We start from the raw sequence: 13579 nt of genomic DNA on the forward strand, positions 1-13579 counted from the left end.
GACATCTTATTGAAGCATAAGATATGCTGCAAAGTTCCAAGCTAGATTACTTGAAAACAGCAGATTCCACTGAGAGTCTTCTAGCATAGTTGCAACCTATAGATGTGACATAGCTACCAGAAATGACCTGAAATGTTGCCGTTGGCGTCAAATACAGAGCTCCACACACTCAAACATGGACAACTTTGTAGTTCTAATCACGCTTGGGAAGTGGAATGCCATATGAGATTCATCTTATATGAAAGGATCCATCTTGGGGCACTAAACAAACGATTCAGTGGGGCGAATATCCAAATGCTCCGCTCCCTGTCGACAATTGACCTTAAATCTGAAAAGTTTTCAGACTATTGAACCCACTGCAGCCCAAGGCTGAATCTTGAAGACACAAATGGAAATGAAATAAGCTAAGAGAATAAATGATCGTTCAGGTGCGACATTTGGAGCAGTCGAGGAGTTTACAGAACATCTTAAACCCCTATTTGTGGCTTTTGCTGAATTTGACAAGATTATAAAGATAGCAATAACTCTTCCAGCTAGCACAGCCGGCTGTGAAAGGAGCTTTAGCAAGCTAAAACTGATCAAAAATCACCTTAGAACCAATATGGCAGATAAGAGACTGAAGAATCTGACAGTAATTGCGTGCACAAAGAACGTGCTCTTTTCCGTTTGTAGATGGACTAATGATTTTGTCAGTGGCCAGCATGATCACGTTTGTAGATGGGCTAATGATTTTGTCAGTGAAACATCTGAAACTATATCAAATTTTTTATTATGGACACTAGAGAAATTTGACTTATCTATGAAATGTTTCACATTCACTGGTGACAACACAAACGTTAATTTTGGTGGTGTTAATAGCAAGGAAGGCAAAAATGTTTTTTCATCCTTGAAGCAGGCTCTCAACAGGTACAACATTGGTATCGGATGTCCTGCACATATTCTCCACAACTGTACTCAGCATGGTTCAGACTTATTGAAAGTTGATGTTGAAGTGATTGCTTTGAAAATATTTAATTATTTTTCAATCTACAACGTTCATACAGAAGCATTGAAAGATATTTGCGAATATGTAGATAGTAGCTATCAACAGCTACTGAGCCACAGTAGAACCAGATGGCTTAGCTTATTTCCAGCAACAGAAAGAATTTTGAAATTGTTTCCTGTTCTGAAAGAATTTTTTTTATTACTTAAAGAAACATCAACTATGAGCAAAAACTTTTTTGAAAATGTATCTACAGTTTACACATTCACTAATGTCCGTCTTCCAGTTCAAAATTGAAGCCGTGGAGCGAGAAGAAAATTCTGTCTTATAAACTATGAACTTACCCCAATCAACAATGGCATCTTGAAAGCTCGATTAAGTGAAAATTTTGTTCCAATGAAAGTTAGAGAACTCATGAAAAATCTACATCAGACTAGAGAAAAAACAGTTAGTCGTCACCACCCAACCCAAACTATTGGACTACTCTTTATCAAGAAATTGTTGGATTGACCATCACATTATGCCTCTATACCTGAAAGAATGAGCATTTTCAGTGACAGATTTCAATACTGCGACAGGCCCCCCCATTTCAATCTTTTGTCTCCCAAGCCCGACTTATTAAATGTGTTAAACAATCTTGATTAATTATGCTACATGAAATTAAGTTCCTGATGATTTTCAATAAATTAAGAATTTATTTGACCAACCATATAGCAAAAACTTTCAAAATGAATTTTTTTTTTCCTTAAAAATTGTTATAAATTGAAAAACACTTGTGCATGTGCGTTTCATCAGTTTAATGAATAAACAGCTTAATATAAACATTAATCATGCAAAAGCTCATGCCAGAAAAAATACACATGCAAAAAGGAGAAAATCAATTTACTGGTGCACAGTGCCTACAAACTGAAGAGAACATACTGTCCATTGTCAGCTGAAGAGTTAGTATTTAGTGCCCTGTTCTGCTGAAGAAGGTACTGGACTGACACAAGGATTGACATTACCCTTTTTCCTGCTCGAGCAAAAGAGAAATATGAGATTCTCCTTTCCTACAGTACACGTTCCAAGCCGAAAACTACTGATAAAATCTTGGAAAAAGTGGCAAGTAAGATTAGTGATAATTACAGCATAAGTATTAAATATTTTACAATCCACGATATGTGTATCTGTAACTGTGAGTTACAAATTTACACGTTAGTATGCAGTTATCAAAAGTCACAACTACACAACATTTCTTATAAGAAGTACATGATAACAATCCACTTAAATATAAATGTCCTGCATTGTAGTTCTAAAACACTTACTTGCCATCCAATTTTTAGTTCAATACAATACATTTCTTATAAGAAGTACATGATAACAATCCATTTAAATATAAATGTCCTGCATTGTAGTTCTAAAACACTTACTTGCCATCCAATTTTTAGTTCAATACAATAGTATGACTACTTACTAACATAATGACAAATAAATTCTACTTTTTAAGATTAACACTGGAAGATTTAAAGTTTGTCAAAATGTACACAACTTTTAAAAAAATATTCAATATTTATCAATATATAAAGTTTTCTATATTTTTACTAATTTTTACAGTTAATGGATGACCTAACTAAATTATATGCAATTCCTCTATGGATATCTCTCTCTGCCAATTACGTTTTATACCAAACAGCCATTACATTTATCCTGTCTATGGAAAAATCTTAAACTTTAAGTAACATGCATAAAATACTTGATTTTTGTGCTCTATACACTTTCAGTTTCTTCAATTATCTTAACTTGTGCATTGACAAGCTTTTTTCTCATCTACTCGTACATTCCCGTTCATTCATTCCTTCCAGTTTGATGTGAAATTAGGAGTAAAGAATCAGAAAAAAATATCACCTCTCTTTTGTAAAAGTATCATAAATCGTGTAGAAAAACAAATCATTTAATACCTTGGCTGCATGTTGTAGATAAGATTATTAGCTCGCCGTCTTCTCTCCTTGGCCTTAGATATTTCAGAAAACAGGCATGCTGCAGCAAAAACATGAAGAAAGAAAGAGATTACTGCTAAACCATAGGCCCAGGAAAGATGATTGAAGATGGGGTATAGAAGCCAGGATCTGTCAAAACACTTTCCTCCAAAGACAGCAACTGACAGAAACACTGGTAAAGCTAAAAGTAAATAATTAAATTATCACTATTTTATTAAAATACATTTTATGTAAGTAATTATAATATTTTTATAACAACAAAAATGACCAGAAAAACATTGCTAACATCAAAAAAATTGTTATACTGGTAAATAAAAAATAAGAGACATAATTCTTACATGTAAGAAAGCTGAACAGCTCTGTTACAATAAACAGGAAAATTATAATGAATCTTTGTAGAATGGACAACAACTGCCTGTTGTAGAGACACAAGTCTAAAAGACGATGTTTCATCTTCAGATCCTGAAGATGATAGGCTGAAGACTTTCAAAACATTGTCCTCTACACTTGTGTCTCTACAAAGTTTCATCATGAATACTCTGCCTAAACAATCTATCAAAGAATAAGGAAAATTATACTTAAAGAATCTTGTAACCGTTTCTTTGTCAAAATGAATAAAATTAAGCCACATGTTTATAAATACTCTTGTTAACTTCAAGTGTTCAATTCAAAGTATCTTCAAAAGAAACAGATGAAACACAGTTTATTTGGATAAAAATATTTATACCATGTACACATCAGTTATATGTTAGTTAAACTGTTAAAATTTACCTCAAAATTCTATTGGCTCCTTTTCACATAGATAAATACCCAACAATAGTTTCAAACATTCTCCAATAACTATTATTAACTCTTTTTTCTCAAACAACACAAGTATTCCTTTCACACAAGAAGTTAAATTTTTTTTCCAAATGTCCATACCCCACTTTACACTTCTCACTTCCAAAACTCCTTTTTACACATTATGGTTCACTCACTAAGACCATTACATTCTTCACAAACTAGAAGCCATTTTACAGTATTACTTTTTCCTACAATCTTAGTATCATCAGCAAATTTAGAAATTTGACATATCATTACTAAAAATCATTAGCTTAAAAATAAAGTTCAAAATAAATCCTAGTTAAATACATGTATCATAGTCACATTCTTTTTTATCAGAAGAATATCTATTAATAACTTCCATTTCCTACCACCAGATCAAATATTTATTCACTTTTTAACAATTCTACCAATTTAGTAAAAAATCTAACTTACTGCTTAACCTTTTGCTACAGATGCTTTATTCTCAGTTTCCCAAGCCTTTTCAACAATAATTAAATTTAAAGACAGCTCTTCTAAACTTCTGAACAAAATTTTGTATTTCATTTTCCTTAGTAAAAAAAATTCTGTAAAATGTTGTTGGATACTCTAGCCATGTTCTATTAATCATAAGTTCCACTTGACACCTCTTGAAGATCCAATACTATCTTTAATTTTCCCTATTTTTTGAAGTCAGAAAAAGCAGGAAAAAAAAATTCAAGTTAAATCTGATTCATATTCATCTTAAATTCCTACAACCTTTGAACATGTGAATCAAATAAATGTAACCCTAATAATATAATAAAAAAAAACAAATATTAATGTTCAAGCTTTTCTGCATAACTCCAAGTTCTTTCTATTAAAATAAAGAAGCCTAAATTGAACACAGCATTTTAAAAGGAAGGCCTTACTAAAAACTTTTACAATAAAAAATAGTCTTTAATTCTTAAACTTTAGATTTTGTATATATATATATATATATATACACACATGTATATAAACATCAGAGCCAAAGTAACAGTTTTCCTTACAACTAACACACTACCAATAATTATGAACATTTATCCAATTTGGGCAGCAAGTACACATACTTCACTTCTCAAAATTGTGAATGTTAATCTAAACTCTATTACCACATATAAGCTTACATGAACATTCAATATAATGTCAATTAATAATGGTTTTCTTTTTTAACCAGCAGCTCTCAGTAAATGCTAAATAAAGACAAAGATACAACAATTAATTCCCAAAATAAATATTCAGTCTCCACAAATTTCATGTAAATCGGAATCATTGTCTTTTACACATTTTTCTTACATAATTGTTTCATACATTAGAAATACAGTGTATATCTCATAGTTGCATGTCTATTTTGGTAGCAAAATCAGAAATTAAATTTGAACAGCCCTACTAAACTCCTACCCATTACAAACTAAACTTAATAACTGATTTTGAAACTTAAAGTGTGTTGATAAGCTACAGTACAAGTACCTGTAATTCCCAGCAATACTGTACAGACTGCCAGTAGAAATACCTCCAATTTCATGACAAACCTCATCAGAACAATACTTATCACCAAGAGTGCCATCAAGGAGAACCACAGAGCTATAGACATCATGGCCTCTACGAAAATCAGCCACCCTGCAAGTATTTCAAAAAAAAGAAGGGGGAAACGAATGATAGTCATTAAGGTGCTAAATCAGAACTGAATATTTGTTATATATTTAAACATATTTAAAACCATACAAAACAAAAGTTCCACAATAATTTCCAAAATAATATTTATCTTTAACCTTCTCTACATACACTCACTCTTACTAGGGCAGCAGTGAAACCATTATTATGTTAAAAACATCTCAATTTATCAAATATCTAGCTATAAAGTATAAGCTTCTCAAGGTATACAAGACCTTTCTAATTTACAGCTATTATCACAAACAAATATACAATAAATACCTAAAAATAAAGACTCAAAATCTGATTCAAAAACCGAAACACATGAAAATTACCTGGCTGTAACCAGTCTCTAATGTTCTGGTACTTATAACTGAAGATCCAATGGCAGCCATCAAACTTTTCATCATATTGATAAGGAGGATGACGATAATTTCTAAAGCAGACATCCCAAAGTCCTAAACGCACAAACTCTGAGTACGTCTCTGGATAAGATACCAGCCAATAGGGGCTTGAAAATGAAATAAGAAGTAGAACTCCTGCAACAAATGCCAAGATACTACCTGTAAGGAGGGCTCCTGATGTTTTTGGATATACTTGAGGATCACCCATCACAACTTTGTAATTGCTGCTATTATAATAAATGTTGGCCACTTAGCACCACACAATTCAGTGTCAACAGTAACCTAAGACATAATAAAATTATTTTCAATCCATGTGTAGAACTAAATCATATAAACCCAAGATTATTATATTTATCCTAATGTTATCATAAATGTACTCCTAAATCTAAATGGGTGACAAGAGTTGCCCTGGAAATAACAGACCAGTTAGTCTCACTTGTGTAATGTGAAAAATCATCTAGTGAAATATATATCAAATAATTGTCTTTATTACCACAACTGTGAAAAGGTAGCACAAATGAGACTTCTTAAGAAGACTGCATTTGTTGAGATGGGAGATAAACTTATTTAATGAAATGATGTTAAATTGGTTAAGAGCTGAAAGCAGAAAGTTGTTACAAATGAAATTAAAACACAGAGGATTAATGTTACAAACAGGATACCTCAAAGTTCTGGCTCAGTAAGTCCTTTACTGTTTTTCTATTTTCATTAATGGCATTGATGAAGTAATAGATTGGTTACACTTACAAATTATATTGAACGAGCATTTCAAATTGTGCTAAATTTTGGACTACTTTGTGAGCTGGTCTAACATCTAGCTAATACAAAGTCTATAAAACCTTCTAGACAATGAAAAGGAACAAATAATAAGGCTGTATACATGCATGCATGCAGAAATACTGAACATAAGTTGAAGTTCATTAATTCACACTGTAAGGTACTCGTTAGAAGTAATTTAGAATATTGTGTTCAGTTTTGGTAACCTTATTTAATAAAGGATGTTGATAGTTCAGAGAGAAGCTATCAGGATAATCCCAGGTTTAAAAAGGTTATTGTATGGGGTTAGGTTGATATGTCTTGATATGCTTTTGCTATAATTTGGAAAGGAGAAAGATTTGAAGAGACATGACTAAGCTAGTTAAATAGATTGACAATTAGTTAATTAGGGAAAAAGCAGATTTTTTTTTTAAAGAATTGTGAGGTTTGAATCCATAAACCAAATATTTCAAAAATAGAATCTGTAGGCTGTAAAACCAGATATCACAAGCTAATTTAACATGTGGAAAACTGACACAATTCTAGCTGAGGCAGTGTTGCTTTTCAAATAGGCTAATCAGCCTATAGTATAAAATAGTTTGCACTCAGTAAAACAAAATTAAAAGCTGCAATATTGAGGGTGGTTACTATAAACTTTTAACGAAATTGTTTGTAGTTTGCTTTTATATATGTGTGTGTGTGTGTAGTTTTGAGTAAGGTAATAGCAGAAAATGGGCTAGCCTATACGGGTCAAACAGCATTTTGCTATTACTATTACTTTGCGGTGTAGTGGTTACTGACACCATGACAGTGCTAGAATATTACAATTAAATTGCGTGTAAGTAACCAGCGTTGAATAAATTGTTTTAACTTAAAATGTAACTGTTAGTTTACAAAATTTGTCAAGTTTATGTTGATACTAGGTGTTGCCTTATTACTGTTAAGTGTTTTACTTAATTACTGTTAATATTAATTATTATTCAACTTCAATTACGAGCTTATTTTCCAACTTACAGTTACTGTACATTGTAGTTTGTTTTGTCACAATTCCATAAAAAAACAGCTACATAAATATATATATATATATATATTACATTGAAAAACATGTAAAATTATCTACTTTACCATACTGAAAATTTAACTTATTGAACTTACTAATTAACCATTAGTCCTGTTCTTCATACTACTATAGTACAGGCTAATCTTACTCAATTTACATTTCAATACATTGTGTCGGTTTCGTTATAATGCAAAAATATCTCTAGGGGAACGCCCATTCCAATGATCAAGTAATTGTAAAATATAAGGAATGAGAATAGTTCTAAAAGGAAAACAATATCAATCTATATAAATTTATTATATACTCGCCTTGTGATTCATCAAGAGGCGTGCCAGGATAATAAAAACAGACTAATATTAAATTAATAGAGCTTTTAGAATGACTTTTTTAAAAATATACACACAAAGATAAATTTATATTTTTTGAAGATGGTCCAGTTTCTCCATTAAATACTACAATATATTATAACGTATTCGTTCGTTATGCGGGTTCTTAGGGCTCGGCATGGCCAGGTGGTTAGGGCTCTCGAATGGCAATCTCAAGATCGCGGGTTCGAATCCCCGTCCCACCAAACATTCTCGTCCTTTCAGCCGTGGGGGCGTTATAGTGTTATGGTCAATCCCACTATTCGCTGGTAAAAGAGTAGCCCAAGAGTTGGCGGTGGGTGGTGTTGACTAGTTGCCTTCCCTCTAGTGTTACACTGCTAAATTAGGGACGGCTTGTGCGAAATTCAAACCAAGCGGGTTCTTATAAATTATTTATTGAAAATAATGCAAAGTTCAGTCCACGTAACTAATTAGTTTATTTCTTCAATAACATTTGCTATATGCCACATTTAATTTGACGCAGATTGTAGATTGCAGATTGAGCCAATGTTGGTTTTCAAAAAGTACTTTGCATTGAGTTTTGAATCAGAAGGCTCTTGACCATTCTAGCATATCTAACAATTTTTTTTTGAGGGGGGGGGATAACAAGTTCACTTAAAAATGGATTGATGAATAATGGTCAAAAGCATGAACTTTCCAAGACACCAACTAAAACAATCCTCCTCTTCGATTTTAAACCAACGTTAACCTTGTATTTGGAAACTTAGTAACGAACCTCTCAACAACATCATCAAGATCAATCGTTTGTAGATGGGCTAATGATTTTGTCAGTGGCCAGCAAGATCACGTTTGTAGATGGGCTAATGATTTTGTCAGCGGCCAGCAAGATTGCATTTGTAGATGGGCTAATGATTTTGTCAGCGACCAGCAAGATCACACTTAGAAATCATTAATTATACCCTTATAGTACACTTAGAAATCATTAATTATACCCTTATAGTACACTTAGAAATCATTAAATCATCTTAGGTGTTTTGATTAAGCTTTACATATCAACACTTACTGAATTCAGTTCCTGTGCAATAAGTTTGTGAAGATAACAATATTTTGTTAAACTAAAATCAGATAACAAGATAAACTATCTTTCAGCCTTAATTCATGAACTTCTTCAAATCAAGCACACTTCCAAGAAAATGTAGATGATGTGTACTTGGCTGTATACAACCTACTTTTATACACTAATCAACTAAACAATTCAGCTGCCTTTCCTAATTTCCAACAAACAGACCTATCAAATCAGCTGGACATTAGATGACACAATCACTACACTGTTGAAATTTTGGAAGAATAATCTTATTTAACATAAAAACAATATAAAACGAGATTCTTACTATTATATTGAGCACAGAGAATACTTTTACAAAATAAACATAGTTTAATAATAAATGTTTCAAACAGTGTAGTTTATCTCGTATAGAACTATAAAACAGAAACTCTGAGATTTTCCTTAAAATATGGAAGCTTGGATTTATTTATTTATAACAAATATTCAATCAAATCATATCAACTCTATCACTGCTACCTTTAGAGATAGTTCTCCTCGTGTCAGGTGTATTTCTATATAATAAAAAACTGGAAAGATGCACGTTTTGATATTTCATTACCTATCTGAAACATGAAACTAATAAACTTTTAGGAGTTTGGATGAAATAACCTTTCTTCATGGTAATTAAATATTTCAAACTCACATGGCAGTGCTCTAGAAGGGGACACACACACGTGACAGTGCTCTAGAAGGGGACACATGCACGTGGCAGTGCTCTAGAAGGGGACACATGCACGTGGCAGTGCTCTAGAAGGGGACACATACACATGGCAGTGCTCTAGAAGGGGACACATACACATGGCAGTGCTCTAGAAGGGGACACATGCACATGGCAGTGCTCTAGAAGGAGACACATGTGCCTATGCCAGTAAAAGAGCTAAGGTGATGAATATCAACATATGGATAAGGTTGTGACAGTATATGAAGAATGTATTAATACTAGATGTACTTCCACATGGTCCCCGAAAGTGTTCTGTTTCAGGAGTAAATAAAACCAAAATTAAGAGTAACAAATATTTTAATTTCTTGCTTTTCAAGTTTATATGTCATGCTGTGTTGTAGCCTACAGTGTGTGTAATTCTTTTCGTGATTCATGGCATGCGCACGTTTTACTCATGTCACAACAGTACAAATTGCAATGTTAAGCATCTCTTACATGATGTCATTTTAGTGTTTGACTGACTGTCTGATAGACAACACATTATTTTATAGTGGTGCAAGTGGTTAAAAACAGGTGACTCCTCCAGGCCCCCTTTTGAGGAAATAAGGAGCAACCAAACTATGTGCAGGCCTTCTTGTGCCTGGGATGTTACAAAAGTGCTAATTATAGACTAGAAATGTTAAGTCTAAACATATACTTTGAGACATTAAGACTCAAAATGGACGGAAAAATCTCACTTGTACCACAGAAGAATTAACACGTACTCCTCGATACTAGAGTGGTAACCTAAAGAAAACATCAACTACTCTCATACTAAATTACCTCATAAGTTTCACAAAAGTAACCTATAAAAAATATGTGCCCAACTTACCATGAAACTTTCATGCAGTAAATTGATATGATGTCAGTCAGGCCTAAACCTCAATTCAGACAACATTAGAACCATCCTAATTAGTGATGTGCAAGTTAACCATGAAAACAAATTATTCTCACACTTGCTGACTTATTTCACTGCCATCATAAACCTTAGCTACACAGATCACATAACAAGATAAAACTGCACTCATTCTTTCTAGTACACACGTATACAAAACGATTACAACTAATACTCTTAAGAATTAAATGATAAAACAAAAATCTGAGTAATCAAAACTTTCTAAATACCCCACAGTCATCTAATCATTTTAAAAACTAAAACTGCCAGATTTTAAATATAACATTAATTTTGAGCTTCAAGAGTCTTCACCTGAAATGTTTGAAATTATGAGATCCAAAAACACACTTTTCTTCTGCTAAGATTTAGATACAGGTACTTAGAAAACAGTTATTTTTTAAGATAACTCAGAAAATGCTTAAATTTTTTGTAAAGTTAGAGAAGTAAACTCATGACAACCAGCAAGAATGAAACTAACCAAGTCTTATATCATACAGATAGATATATTCAAAACATTACTAAAATGATCAAGATTAAGGTCAAATTAAGATTTGTAACGTATCATCTGAGCATTCTTGATGAATACATTAACACGTAATTCACTTTTGAAATTTTATCTTCTTCATTCCTCTCATCTTTAAGTGTTTACAACAGTAATATCTAATTATCAACATGGCCTTGTTAACTAATTTACTCAAATGCTTCATCAATTTTGGAATTTTACGTCAAAATCAAAATAATTATTTCCCTCCCAACTACGTTATCTTGTCCTTAAACAAAGTTACTTTATAAGCACAAGACAATATCACTTAGGCATTGAGCAAATTCAAGAAAGAAAAAATGCTAATCCAATAAAATTTAGTAGTTTTTACCAAAAAAATAAAATTTTGAAAGAAAATATCAAGATTACTAAACTATTTAAAGTCTTTTCAGGCAGTACACAAACATATAAAATCAACTAACATTTTGTATAATCCTTAACACTAAATTTCACACTGCTACGCTGAAACTTATGCAAACTCATGCAAAAGTTACAAATTCTGCTTTAAATTTTTGATTTATACATGTTTAGTACATGCTAAACATGAACTATCAGTGATAAGAAATGCATTAAAAAAACTATTAATACTGTCTAGTTATTAAAGTTTATAAGCTTAAAAATAGCAGAAAAAATTAGGCAGCCTCAGCAACATATAACACATGCAATCTATACTGATCATCAGTCTTGGTTAAAAATTATTTCCAGTAGTCAGCAGATCCTGAGTAGCTGAGAGATAAATGGTTACACAAGAAAACAGATAGAAACTCAGCAGGATGATGTACTTCAGTGTCCAATGGTTTCGGTAGGAGAGTCACGGGCAATGATGAACCCCCTTTAAAAAATAAATTTTTCTTTACTTAACAAACAAAACCCAGTGTATTGTAAAAACTTATCTTTCATACTTTCTCTGGTTGGACTGATTCACGAAGCATTTCAAAATTTATCTTAAATGTTCTTTACGTGCTTGACTTTAACACCAATGGGCTGTTTTCGCAAGGTAGAGAAATCTAATATCGGATGCAAAACAGAAACAATTAGTATGTCAGTCCTATACAAACTTGGGGTGACCAGGCATCCGGCAAAAGGAGGACATGTCCTCTGTCTGGCAGGTATTTTGAGTATGTTGATATTGTCTGGCATTTTACTTTGAAATATACGAAGTTTTACATATATATACACACACACACACACACACACACATGAACAGGGTCTAGAACAACTCGCCACCGCCATTTCACTGCAAGCATTTTGTTAACAAAAGGTTGTCTGTTTCCCACACAAACATATATATATGTGTGAGTGTATACCATACATGTACACCTACTTTTTAATTTTGAATTTTATACCTTTTTCTAATTAATTTTCTCTTTTATTGCACAGAAAGTATATTAATCAAATAAAAAGTTATTCCTAAACATATCTAATGGTAGATGGCAGTTGAAAAGTTATTACCGAATATGAACCAACTACTGTATTGTACACACTTGGTTTTCTCTCCAGTTACCAGTTAGACTTTAGACCTGAAGGTTTCACTTGTGATTTGTCAGTTGACATTTATCAACTGCTTAGGCTTAGCCCATTAATGATTTTGTCAGTGGTCAGCAAGATTACATTTGTAAATGGGCTAATGATTTTGTCAGCGGCCAGCAAGATCACGTTTGTAGATGGGCTAATGATTTTGTCAGTGGCCAGCATGATCGCGTTTGTAGATGGGCTAATGATTTTGTCAGTGGCCAGCAAGATCACGTTTGTAGATGGGCTAATGATTTTGTCAGCGGCCAGCAAGATTGCGTTTGTAGATGGGCTAATGATTTTGTCAGTGACCAGCATGATCGTACTATAAGGATATAATTAATGATTTCTAAGTGTACTATAAGGGTATAATTAATGATTTCTAAGTCTACTATAAGGGTATAATTAATGATTTCTAAGTCTACTCTAAGGGTATAATTAATGATTTATAAGTTTACTATTATGGTATAAGTAGTGATTTATAAGTGTACTATAAGGGTATAAGTAGTGATTTATAAGTGTACTATAAGGGTATAAGTAGTGATTTCTAAGTCTACTATAAGGGTATAATTAATGATTTATAAGTGTACTATAAGGGTATAATTAATGATTTCTAAGTCTACTATAAGGGTATAAATAGTGATTTCTAAGTCTACTATAAGGATATAATTAATGATTTCTAAGTCTGCTATAAGGATATAATTAATGATTTCTAAATCTACTATAAGGATATAATTAATGATTTCTAAGTCTGCTATAAGGATATAAGTAGTGATTTATAAGTGTACTATAAGGATATAATTAATGATTTCTAAGTCTACTATAAGTAGTGATTTCTAAGTCTACT

General features: G+C 32.3%; 1 protein-coding gene across 4 annotated transcripts in view; it reads right to left on the minus strand.

Moving 5' to 3' along the window:
- LOC106477097 overlaps positions 1 to 7817 on the minus strand; it is a 10403-nt gene extending 2586 nt beyond the window's left edge. The window contains exons 1-5 of one of the 4 annotated variants that reach the window (XR_002609788.1): positions 7749 to 7817; positions 5769 to 6119; positions 5251 to 5400; positions 2920 to 3139; positions 1869 to 1994 (exon numbers count right to left, since the gene is read on the minus strand). Coding sequence is in view for 3 of the 4 variants with exons in the window: in XM_022381423.1 (XP_022237131.1) it covers positions 1925 to 1994; positions 2920 to 3139; positions 5251 to 5400; positions 5769 to 6045 (717 nt within the window). In the remaining variant the exon portion in view is untranslated. The remainder of the gene's footprint in view (positions 1 to 1868; positions 1995 to 2919; positions 3140 to 5250; positions 5401 to 5768; positions 6120 to 7748) is intronic. The other 3 variants (XM_022381424.1, XM_022381423.1, XM_013937700.2) reach the window with 3 other exon arrangements.
- Positions 7818 to 13579: the final 5762 nt, after the last annotated feature.

This window comes from Limulus polyphemus, unplaced genomic scaffold (genome assembly GCF_000517525.1).
Source record: "Limulus polyphemus unplaced genomic scaffold, Limulus_polyphemus-2.1.2 Scaffold162, whole genome shotgun sequence".
In the NCBI taxonomy this organism is placed as follows: domain Eukaryota; kingdom Metazoa; phylum Arthropoda; class Merostomata; order Xiphosura; family Limulidae; genus Limulus; species Limulus polyphemus.